General features: G+C 46.2%; 1 protein-coding gene across 2 annotated transcripts; it reads right to left on the bottom strand.

The window, feature by feature from the left end:
* Nucleotides 1-2,938: 2,938 nt before the first annotated feature.
* LOC310711078 (uncharacterized protein) lies at nucleotides 2,939-8,796 on the bottom strand. 2 transcript variants are annotated; one of them, XM_083512545.1, is made up of 3 exons: nucleotides 8,645-8,796; nucleotides 5,956-6,941; nucleotides 2,939-4,374 (listed from the first exon to the last, which is right to left on the bottom strand). In XM_083512545.1, the coding sequence occupies exon 2, from the start codon at nucleotides 6,839-6,841 to the stop codon at nucleotides 5,990-5,992; it is 852 nt and encodes a 283-aa protein (XP_083368671.1). In that variant the 5' UTR covers nucleotides 6,842-6,941; nucleotides 8,645-8,796; the 3' UTR covers nucleotides 2,939-4,374; nucleotides 5,956-5,989. The 2 variants fall into 2 exon arrangements, with proteins under 2 accessions (XP_083368671.1, XP_083368672.1); XM_083512546.1 differs by having other exon boundaries at nucleotides 8,526-8,653.
* Nucleotides 8,797-12,251: the final 3,455 nt, after the last annotated feature.

The following is a 12,251-nucleotide window of genomic DNA, read 5'->3' as shown; positions in this document are numbered from 1 at the left end:
CCAGGCCCCACAGCTTCAAGTGGCTGGCCCCACAGAGAATCATCCTCTGGCACCCAGGTCCCAGGAGGAGCAAGTGGTCCTTGTGGGATTTTGTTTTGTTTTGACTCAGGTGCAATATGAAATTAGCTTGACTGGCCTTGGGTTCTTATGGGTACTGTGACTTGCTGGTGGTTGGCCAAGTTGCTGCTCTGTGTCAGGCTGCCTCAGGCAGCAAAATGTCTTTGGCTGGTATTAGACGGACTTGACCTTAACTCCTAGGGATTTTGTGTGCCCGTGTGATTCTTGTTAATTAAGACACTATTTAGCCTGCATTGGCCTAAATCAAGTGTGGCCCTCAAGCCCTCTATCTGGCTCATGGGACTCTCCCCAGGCCACACCCCTCAGCAGCCCCAACTTTGTATCCTCCTTGCCTGACTGGAATATGGCTGCCTATAATGATTCTTGTCTGCCTCCGTGGAGAACAGAAAGTGGTGTGTGTAGAAACCAGGCTACTATAAGGAGATAGAATTTATGCCCACTTTTGCCTTGGCACCCCACCCATTACTAGCCTATGGCCCCTGGAAGGTTGCTTAGGTGGGAGCGTGGCCCTCAAGTCTGAAAAAAAGATTCAGCACCCTTAGCCTAACATGTTTTAGGATGGCATTTCTTCTCAATTAACACATGTAGTGTGATTTAAAAATCCATTGCTTTGATTTGATCCTCAATAGAGCCTTTTGGCGTATGGCAATTTAATAGACTCACACTGCTGTTTCCCTATGAAGTCCTGTCGCTCAAGGACTGCCATATTAAGGTCAGTTAACAATGTCCTGCAGAGTTTTGTGTTACTCAGATGTCTTGTCTGCTTAACGCCAGCAAAAATCGATCTGACAAATTTAACTTCCTAGTGCCATAAAAATACCTTTAAAAATTGGAATTATTTGTGCCTGCTAGAAGCTCTCTAAGGGGAGGCTAATTAAGTGGCACTATTCCTGTTCCTCTGCAATCTGAAGCATCTCTGTGAGACTGTAACACACCAGGTGCCTGAAAAGGCTAAATCCCAGGATGCTAATGAAAAAACACACCTCCTTGGCCTACAATTAGAAACGGTGTGTGTGTGTGAAATGATCTCTCAGGTGGCAGCAGCCAAAAGGAGAAATAAGTAAGTAATCACGAGCCAATTCCATGGGGTGGGACAGGAAGAGAAACAGAGGGAGGAAAGAGCTGGTTGGTGAAAACAGCTGCAGTGGCAAGGGAGTGAGCTGCAGCTGGCAGGAGCAAAACACATGTATCAATTAGTCCTGCTCTAATTCTTTAGAAAAATCTTTGGGGATCTCAACTTATGGGAAGAGTTTTTAAAGTTTTCATGGTTTGGAAACGTTGCGGCCAGCTTGTTTCGGGTCCATGGGCACTCTTGCATACCAGAGAAAGTGTTGAGACCTCTTTGCCCCCACAACCTATTAGGTTGGCTACAACCGTGCTTCTTCCAAGCCTAATTTCAGTCTGTGCAGGAAGGTGTGGCGTTTTGTAGAATCGTAAGAGTTGGAAGGGACGCCAAGGATCATCTAGTCCAACTCCCAGCAACGCGAGAATATGCAGCTGTCCCATACGGGGATTGAACCTGCAACCTTTTAAGCGTGTGGTTGGACACTAAATGTGGAAGATGTTTGTGTGTGCAGTTGGAAAGCTGATAACGTGGAGTTTGGTTTCTAAGAAACCAAAAAAATCTGCACTTTTAGTCCACTATCTTGATTCAAAATGGCATCCAACTCTATCCATAGATGAAAACCTGCTCCTTGATCTCAGGAACCATCATGAAAAAGGTAGTTTATGGTATCTTCAGAGGTGTCCAAATGCAGAGATCGGACAAATTTCCAAATTACCGTATTTTTCGCCCCATAGGGCGCACCGGCCCATAAGGCGCACCTAGTTTTTTTTTGGGGGGGGGGAATAAAGGGGAAAAAATTATTCCCCCCCCCCCCCAGGCGCAAGGCTGGGGCAGGGGAAGCCCGAGCTTCCCCCGACCCCAGCCCCCGGAACAGGCTGCTCTGCGCAAGCCGGGGGAGGGCTCCCGCGGCTTGCGTGGAGCTACCCAAAGCCTGGGCACGACTGCTGAGCGCACGGGGGCTTCGGGATAAGAGGCAGCATTGCGCAAGCCAGGGGAGCACTCCCGTGGCTTGCGCGGGGCTACCCAAAGCCCGGCGCGACTGCTCAGCGCGCCCGGGCTTCGGGATAAGAGGCAGCTCTGCGCAAGCCGTGCGAGGGCTCCCGCGGCTTGCACAGAGCTTCCTGAAGCCTGGAGAGCGAGAGGGGTCGGTGCGCACCGACCCCTCTCGCTCTCCAGGCTTCAGCGAAAGCCTGCATTCGCCCCATAGGACGCACACACATTTCCCCTTCATTTTTGGAGGGGGAAAAGTGCGTCCTATAGGGCGAAAAATACGGTATTTAGCAGATTTTTATGAGAGATTTAAAGGAATGTTTATATGAATCATATTGTGCAAGATCAAGCCAATATTAAGCACTTCTAGTTCCACAGAATGGAATGTGCTGACAGATAACATTCCCATTGAAATTGACGGGACTTAAAAGTGCTTTGCTTGCCCAGATCTTGTTCAAAAGCAGATTTAGGACAGCCAAAAGTTGTACCTTCTCATAAAATCTGTAATTAACTGATGGAATTTGCTTTTGAGAACTGTAGCAGCAGCAACTAGTTGAAACAGGTTTTTCTAAAGTACTGGACAAATCCAGGTTTATCAAGAGCTATAATTTCCTCTGTGGCTGCATACATCAGCATCTCGAGCACAAGTTGTTATTTGGAGGGTGTTCAATGTTGGACAGGATTAAGTAGCCTCTAGCATTCAAGTCTACTCAAATCCCCTATTCTCTGAATATGGTGAAGTGACTGGGAAGAGGCTCAAAATAGGAATTCTGCAGCAGAAGGGACGGTAACTCCAGACCACTGTGGGGGAAAGATCCTTTATTACATGTGCTCATCCACGGACATACACACACACCAGAAATTTACACAAATGAAAGCAGGGCTAAAGTTCACCTGATACAAGGTGAAAGCGGAAGCTACATCACATCAGGACGGGTATCAAAAACCTAGTTTCTACAAGCAAGAAAACACTTTGCTCCCATTTCAACACACTAATACAAACCTGGGGGGAGCCGCAGAAAAGACCCTTCCCTTCCCACTCCATTCCTCAAATATGTTGCAGAAACAAAGCCCAGCTTGAAGCACTGAAGAATGCTTGATCTCCAGCAAACAGCTGGTTCGTCAAATTGTGACTACTTTGGCTCACAGATAAGTACTGTAGGCTCCAAATCCATTGATAAACCACTGAAAAAAAGTTACAAGCAAGGAGGGAGAATTCTGTGGGTTATGAGGCCAGTCATTATCAAAATGCTTTTGAGTGGCTAGACTCTTCATAGATACAACATGAGAATCCCATGTAGGTCTGCCAGACTGCATGGCAATCTCCATGCCAGCAGCTCTGAGGGAGGTATGGCAATGACAAGGGGACTCACCGCACAATCAAGGCAAACTACATGGGCAACAGTGGGGCTTGCATGATGTGGAAGTGTTTGACAGCAACAGCTGCCTTGTACCTGCAACATACAGAGTTCACTACAGTTTATAGGGCTGTTGGGTGTAGTGAGGAGCTAGGCCTGTGGCAGAAGCCCTGAATTCCCCAAAGGTGTTCAAAGTCTGCCCTGCCACACAAAATGTCTTGGGAGTGGTACAAGGTGACTTTTCAAGATTTCCCACACAAATTCTGACAGGATGAGCAGGGCAGGCCATCTCTCCAAATTAAGAGGCACCCCTCTGAACACAAAGCAAGGAGGGGAATCAGGGGGAAACATTATCTTGCCAATCATAAACTGATGGGAGGAGGGCATGGGAGACTGTCTGAGGAGTGGGGGAAGAGGTGAGGAAAAGGTGACTCAGATGCCTCAGATCAACCTGAGGCAGACTGGCAGGTATCATTTTCATCACAGGACCCTTCCCTTCTACATCCTATCAGAATGCTTATATGTACATACATTCCAAAGTCATGCCCACCCCCCACCCCTTTTGAAAAGCTCTCAAGTTCCCTTCATGCTTTGTCCTTTCTCCAACTTATTCCTATGGCATTAGTGGACAGAGGGCATTCTTTAAGCTGCAAAAAGGACCAAGCAAGATTTTGAAATTCCCCTTCTCCCCGTAATGTATACACACACAAAAAGTCAGATGATGTGAAGGGTTCTGCTCCAGTTAATGGTCTCCGTGCAGGGAAAGGCTGTGTAAAGGTCTTTTCATGCTCGGCAACTGCACTGTGATTTCTGAGTTCCTCTGGCCCATTTAGGCTTCCCCCGCTCGGCTTGGTAGATAACTAGGTCTTTGATTCTCTCAGTCTGTAAGGAAAACCAAGGACTCATCAGAAATGGTAAACAATTCCAGAAATGTAGAGCTGGCCAAATACATTCAGATGTTCAAAGCAGTCAGGTGAAATGGTGGGCCCAGAAAACCACGATACTCTGTAGCTGACCATATGCTGTCCTTTAAAGATATTCCTAATCCTGGCACCGGAGATGGACAGCCTAATCCTTCATTATAGGTATCATCTATTTATTACTTACGTGAATAAATACACTAGCCTAAGAGTAACACAGGCAAAAACTGTGGTTTAATGTGAATGAGCTGGTGTGAATTTAATGTGATGTGCAAACCAGACTAATGCCTCTTTGGACCAAAATTTATTTATTTATTGCCCTTTCTTCAATTAAGTCAGGGTAGCATCCATGAGTTTCTCCACTCCACCCTGCCTGTCTTATCCTAACAACCCTGTAAAATAGGTTATGATGATAGTGCCTGGCACAAGTTACCTAGAGAGCTTCATCGCCGAATTGAACCTGGGCCTCCCTGGCCCTAATCTAACACTCTAAACCTGCCTGTCCCCAACCTTTAGCCATCCAGATGTTGTGGCGACTCCAGCTCCCCTCAGCCCCAACCAGGATGGCCAATGGCCTCGGGTGATGGGAGTGGTAGTCCAGAAACATCTGGAGGGCACTATCTGGGAAGATAGCTGCTCCATCCATTGTGACACACTGTCATCAGGTAATTTTGCACACACACCCAAATTCTAAAACATATATACACCACAAGACCAGCCAACAACAGGCTCTGATGATAGCTCCCAAAATCTGTTTTCCAGCTGCCAATTCCCTCCCTCCAGCCTTTGACACAGACCAGCACGGTTATTTTAATGCTCTCAGGTATAAGGATGCTGATTACCAGTGTATTTGTATCTGCATTAAGAAAAAAAAACTAGGATACCATGTGGATCTCAAAACATCAGCACATGGAGGATAGCTGTCTTGGTTTGTTCTTCACAGACAACCATATTTTCTTAGTCTATGACCACCATACACGGGAAGCCCAGTTAAAGATTCAATGGCTACTCTTGTGGCTGAAAGTCAGTGAAGTTATACACTCACAAGTCAGTTAAACCTGTGCACACAGAGTTGTTCACATTTTCCATCTTAAAAAGTGGGTTGCCTCTGCAGCATGTAGCAGAAACTTCAAAAGATGCCTGTGTTTCCTTGGCTACTTTCACTGTGTAATAGCGGATAAGGGGTTCCTGGTAGTCCCTAGGTATTTACTTCCCGCTTTGTCAGTCAAAATTCCTGTGCATCTCAAAGTCACATGCACAGTCCTTCTAAAATCTAGTTTTTAACATTTCATCAGATCATCACTGCCAGAAGCAGTAAATAGAGAGAACCCATAATGGCAACCAAGCATTCATAGGAGGAGCTCTTAACAGCTTGGCTCTTCACCATCTTGTGAAGTGCTGGGGAGAATTCAGCACACATGCAGGTCAAAAGGGTTGCTTAGAACCCATCCAATGCAGGTGCACTGCAATGTTACTACTAACAGACCCCGAAGAAAATTTAAGCAATGTACTGAATTAATAATAGTTGCTTCCTGCTACCTACCAATAACCAGTCCTGCTTGTCTGATTCAGTGACTTCAGCGGAGCCAACTCCTTGCTGAAGACCGTTGCCTTGCCCTTTCTGGGTAGGGCCGTCTCCCAGGCTCAGGGTGCAGAAACTGGTAGTCTTCTGCCAGGGCTACAGCCTCATCCCCATTTTCAGGGTGACGTTCCCGAACCCAGCGCTGGACATCCTCTGGGAGGAGGTTCAGGAACTGCTCGAGCACCAACTGCTCCACAATCTCCTCCTTGCTGCGGGCCTCTGGTTTCAACCACTGGAACAGCAGTTCCTGGAGTCGCTCATAGGCCACTTGGGGCCCTTCAGTCTCTTTGTAGGCAAAACCCCGGAAGCGTTTGCGCTGGTTCTCGGAGCCCACGTTCGGCAGGCATGGGATGGCTTGCTCCAACCTGGCACATCCTCCAGCTCGGCCAGCAGCCAGACTGCTATGAGCCTGCTGAGCCTCCCCAAAGAGATCTGGCAGGAGCATGGCCCTTCCTGGCTCTCTGGCCTCCTGGCAGACATCCGGCATTTCTTTAAAGATGTCATCATCACCATCATCATCCTCCATCATCCGCTTTGCCCCTTTCCCTTCTCCCAAGGGCAGCACTGGAACTGACACAGAAGCCTCTGCAGCAGGGGGCACCAAGGATTTTTCAGTTTTTGGTTTCTCTTCTTGTTTTACCTGCAGCCTTGGGGCTTGACGCTGATCCGTAGGCTGCTGCGTCATCTCCGAATGTTCAGCTCCTCCTCCTGAACACTCACCAGCTGCTTTGGCCTCGCCTCTATCCAAGTCCTGATGCTCAGCCATGTTGGTGTTACCTGGATCCCTCTCCTTTGCAGGGTCACTGCAGGATGCATCTAGGCTCTGCTCATTCACCTTGGTGGCCATTTTCCACAACACGGCTGTTTGCCAACCCTGCAGCTATGCTAGGATGTCTGGTGAACAGAGTACCCGGTAGGTGCTGCTTTTTCTTTGCTTCAAGAAAACTCTGCAAAGGGCAAGGGGTGGAAGGAGAGAGAGAGCAATACAGACGCAATTGATATTCAGGCTGTGCTTCAGCATCTGACTAAGACATATTCTGAAATCAAGGGACTTAAAGTTAGTCAAATTCATTGATGCCAATGGCATTACTTAAGAGTATGACTTAATGCAGGGAGGGAGAACCTTTTTCAGCTTCAAGGCCATATGTCCCATATCAGTGGTGAGTGGGCACCAGAGGCAAAAGTGGACCAAGCAACCAGTGCAAATGCCACCTTTCTATAGTAGGCTAATTTCTACACACATCCCTTTCTCTCCTCCATCCAAGCAAGCAAGAGTCATTTTCAGAATGCAAAGACACATTCCATGCAGACAAAAACATTCAAGGAGGGTGTGAAGGCCAGTGGAATGTATGGCTAGGAGGAGCAGACTGATTCCTGGAGGGCTGCATAAGGCCCTGGTCCTGAGGTTCCTTATATGCTCATTTAGCCTGTATATTTGTTCCAACACATGGCCAGTTTGATTCATGTGAGAAAATAAAACAAAGTAAGATCTGATTACTCACACATGAGTGGAAAGGGAGGGCTTCCCTGAAATGGCTAAATTGGGGAGATGGGAGAAGTACCAGAACTCAGTGTGCATGAAGATGCTCCCAAGTTCAACTCCAAGCACCCCTATAGATGGAAAGGATTAGGCAGCAGGTGATGGAAAGATCTCTGCTCAAGCCTCTGAAGGGCAAATGGTTCTGTGCTATGGGCTAGATGCTACTCCAGCACGCTCTCAAATGGGGAAAGCAGGCCCTTAACAAAGTAGATCTGAATTTGCTCCCCGTTTCAATAATGTGACCTAATCAGTGTGTGAGATCCCATTATACAGCAAAATCAGTCCAACAGTAAGATCATGGATTCCCCCTAATTTATTCTGCCCATCCCATCGGAAGATGGAAATTCTTACAAACTCAATAGAATGGATAAAATACCCCATCTTCAGAAGCCATTTGCACAAAACATTACAGCCTAGGTAAGTTTCCTTAATAGTCTTCCAGTAGGGCTTATTCCCAAGTAAATGCACCTGCGATTTCAGCCTTTAATGTGACTTAAGGTCCTGCATACTGTATAGAGAATGAGCGCCATTGCCTGTCCTGCTTTTCCTCAGGGGGGTTACAAAGAACTGCCTGCGCCTTTCCTCCCTGCGCCTTTCCTCCCTGCGCCTTTTACGCACAACTGAAGCCAGATGTTCCACTGAGGTCAATGAAGTTTGCTCCTCAGCCACGAAGCTTAGGATTGCAGCATTAAAATCACACACACACACACACACACACACACAAGCACACGCGTGTTAGGAAGAGCGGCATTCTGAAGTGCTCCAAACCTAGACAGGAAACCGATTCCGTCCTCGCGTATGAAAAAATCGGGGAAAACAAAAGTGAAAAAACCGACTCGGTTTCCGTTCCCTTTCTCGACTGGGAGCCCACGTAGGTTTTGCACGACGGGCCGCAGGCGCCCAAACTTATTGAAGCGTCGCTCCGGTGAGGACTGCTCGATTCGGATTCACTCCGCCTCAGTGAGAACAGCCTAATTCGGATTATACCCACCCCTGTTCCTTTAGCAACCAGAAGAGGAAAGTTTCAAAGGGAATGAAAGGAAGAAGCCGGTGCCAACTGCCCCCCTCCCCCCGCATCCCTTTTGTTTTGATCTGGGCAGCTGCGCGTACCTTCACCCAGCCGAGGCCTCCTTCCAACACTCTGGTCCCGCCTCCGGAAGTTTCCCAGGTACTTCCGGGAGAGAGAAAGCAAGAAAGAGCCAATCGCGACTGACGCTTTCTACGCCAAGAAGCCGAACGCGGGAAAGGGCCATAGAGCTATACACCTGCGAAGAACATTCAGGCTTTACTTGGACTTGTAAAAACAACAGGCTTTGGCCATTTTAAAAAAAGCGTGACGTGATCCATGACGTGGCCAGGAAGGCGGGGAAAGCTCCAGAACCCACAACTGGGCAATACGTACTTTGGTGGTTGTTGCGGCTCCCCATGAGAGCGTTCGGGGAAACAGACAAAGAAAGAGGGCAGGGCATCATGGAGATTCGGAGGGTAGAGCGGCATTTCCGTTTAAACGTTTTCCTCTTCCCCCGGAAATGACGCTCATTTGTAATTCTCAGCCCCACCCACCACGACGCTCCCACGTAGTTGGTGTTGTACAAGGGAAGTCAGTGCGGTAGGCAAGCTGCCTTTTAGGGAAGCCTGTCCCCCCCCCCACCTCAACACTCCCACAACCCCAGCAGCTTGAAGGCCTCTGCAGTACTTTAATTAATTTATTTCCCAAAATTTGTAGACCGCTTGGTTCTTTTTAAAAAAGCAACAACCCTCGAAAGGGGTTTGCAAAAAGGAAAACAGTAAAATCGAGAAAAAATCGCAACCATGCTTTAAAACATACGGAAGTTAAAATACTAAAACATTAAAATTATCTCAGCTTTCTAAGCATCTAGGTAGGCTTGTCTACACAGGATTATTATTATTTTTTTGCAGGCCCAAAAGGACAGTGAAGGCACTCACTTGATCTCAATAGGCAGGGAGTTTCAAAGTGCAGGTGCTGTAAACTGGTCCAAAATTGTTAAGGGCTTTATATGCTAATAGCAACATTCTGAACTTGGCCCAGTAACAAATCAGCAACCAGTGTAGATCTCTGAACATGGGTGTTATATGCTGACTAGGCCTTTTGTTGTCAGCAATTGTACTGCAGCATTGTGCACTAGCTGCAGCTAGGAGACATTGCAGGGCATCTTCAACCTTTGGTAAACATTACAAGTTGGACATGGATGCTTCTGCCAAGAAATCCTTCAGCAGGAGGGTATTAGAACAGGTAGTTTCTCAGTAAAGTGGCAGCCCCATATATTGATCCCCCATGTCAGTTAAGCTTTGGCATATCCCATTCAAGGCTCCCCTCCTCACTGCAGGAAAATGTGACATTGGACCTACCAAGAAGGTTCATTTTCTGCAGGGAATGAAGGGGAACTCGCCCACCCGAAGAGATTTGAGTTTGATCTCCACTGCAAGCTTATTGCTTTTTTCTTAATAAAAAAATTCCTTCCTGCAGCACCTTAAAGACCAACTAAGTTAGTTCTTGGTATAAGCTTTCGTGTGCATGCACACTTCTTCAGATACACTGAAACAGAAGTTGCTAGATCCTTCTATATATTGAGAAGGTGGGGAGGGGTATTACTTAGAAGGGTGGTGGGAATCGGAGATTGGCAGGTAGCTGAGATGAGCCTGTTGACGACTCTTAACGACTGTAATAGGTCTTACAGGAAAAGGCAAGGGGTGAGAAGGTGAGAAATGGCTTAGTCATGTATAATGAGATAAGAATCCAATGTCTCTGTTCAGACCAGGTCTCTCCATTGTTTTAAGTTTGGTAATGAGTTGTAATTCAGCAGCTTCTCTTTCCAGTCTATTTCTGAAATTCCTTTGTAGTAAAACAGCTACTTTGAGATCTTGTATAGAATGTCCTGGGAGATTGAAGTGTTCTCCTACTGGTTTCTCTGTTTTGTGATTCTTGATGTCAGATTTATGTCCCTTTATTCTTTGGCGTAAGGTTTGGCCTGTTTGTCCAATATAGAGAGCTGAAGGACACTGTTTGCTGCCACATACACCCGGACAACACCATTACTGGCCCCAACAACATCACACATACCATCTCGGGACTATTTAATTGCTCATCGTCTAACATTGTGTATGCCATCAAATGCCAACAGTGTCCTTCAGCTCTCTATATTGGACAAACAGGCCAAACCTTACGCCAAAGAATAAACGGACATAAATCTGACATCAAGAATCACAAAACAGAGAAACCAGTAGGAGAACACTTCAATCTCCCAGGACATTCTATACAAGATCTCAAAGTAGCTGTTTTACTACAAAGGAATTTCAGAAATAGACTGGAAAGAGAAGCTGCTGAATTACAACTCATTACCAAACTTAAAACAATGGAGAGACCTGGTCTGAACAGAGACATTGGATTCTTATCTCATTATACATGACTAAGCCATTTCTCACCTTCTCACCCCTTGCCTTTTCCTGTAAGACCTATTACAGTCGTTAAGAGTCGTCAACAGGCTCATCTCAGCTACCTGCCAATCTCTGATTCCCACCACCCTTCTAAGTAATACCCCTCCCCACCTTCTCAATATATAGAAGGATCTAGCAACTTCTGTTTCAGTGTATCTGAAGAAGTGTGCATGCACACGAAAGCTTATACCAAGAACTAACTTAGTTGGTCTTTAAGGTGCTACAGGAAGGAATTTTTTTATTTTGACTATGGCAGACCAACACGGCTACCCATCTGTAACTGCTTTTTTCTTGTTGTCTTTTCTTGTTTGTTTTCTCTCTAATCAGCTCATTATTTTTTTAGTTTTCTCAATTCTGTTCTCTGGATCAGTTGTTTTTTGACCATTTGATCTCTGTAGGCTTGAGCTTGGATACCTTCAACTGGAGAGGTCGCTCTTCTGCTGCAAGGTAAGAGCAGCTCTAATTTGCATATTCCTGCTTAGTAGAGTGAGTGAGAGGGCCAACGCATGCAAGGATCTCCTCCATTCCCTGCAGAAAAGGAACCTTCATGGTAGGTCTAATGTCATATTTTATTAATTTTAAACTCATTTATTAATTGATGTTTCTTGTAATTATTAAATTATGGTAACTCTCTTTGGTTACCCACAAAATAAATGCTGCAATTCAATTATCTGCAGCTGTCGTTTATTTATACCTTTTCTGGAGGAGTCCCAGGTTCAATTCCTGCTCCACACCATAACTCAATGAATTGCAAGTTGCAGGGTTGGGAAAGACTCTTACCCCAAAGCAATCCCATCAGCTAGAAAGACCAGTAGTCCAACTTCGCATGAGACAGCTACATCAGTTCAGATAGTGAAGGTGTGCTTAAGGTACTGAGATGTTGCCCGTGGGTCAATTCTCTCTCCCCCCCACCCGTAAAACATAGCATAAGAAACTATCCATCGCCACCATGAAATTAAATATGTGTATTAGTTCACATCATCTCTCCAACTCTCTCCACATCTGCCTTTTTTTGCTCATACCTTCAAGCTCTATGGTAAGAACCAGAGTCCATGGTTCTTTTTTTAACTTTCAAGGTATGAAAAATTGGCTAAATGTAAAGACTAAACTAGACCATTTCACAGCCTTTGCCTAGTACAGTGTTCCCTCTGGAGGCAGTGTGCACCTTTGATTCAGGTACTTCTGACTTAAGGCCTGAACAGGAATCTGTGCCAATTGTCTCAACACCCATGCTATTTAGTGCCCACAGACAATATACAAA

This window comes from Podarcis liolepis (genome assembly GCF_965112155.1).
Source record: "Podarcis liolepis genome assembly, chromosome: 7".
Lineage (NCBI taxonomy): Eukaryota > Metazoa > Chordata > Lepidosauria > Squamata > Lacertidae > Podarcis > Podarcis liolepis.
Note: the sequence above shows the minus strand (reverse complement) of the source record. Positions and strands in the feature narration are given on the sequence as shown.

Coding starts and splice junctions, on each gene's coding strand:
- LOC310711078 (XM_083512545.1), bottom strand. CDS start 6,841: ATGGCCACCAAGGTGAATGAGCAGAGCCTAGATGCATCCTGCAGTGAC.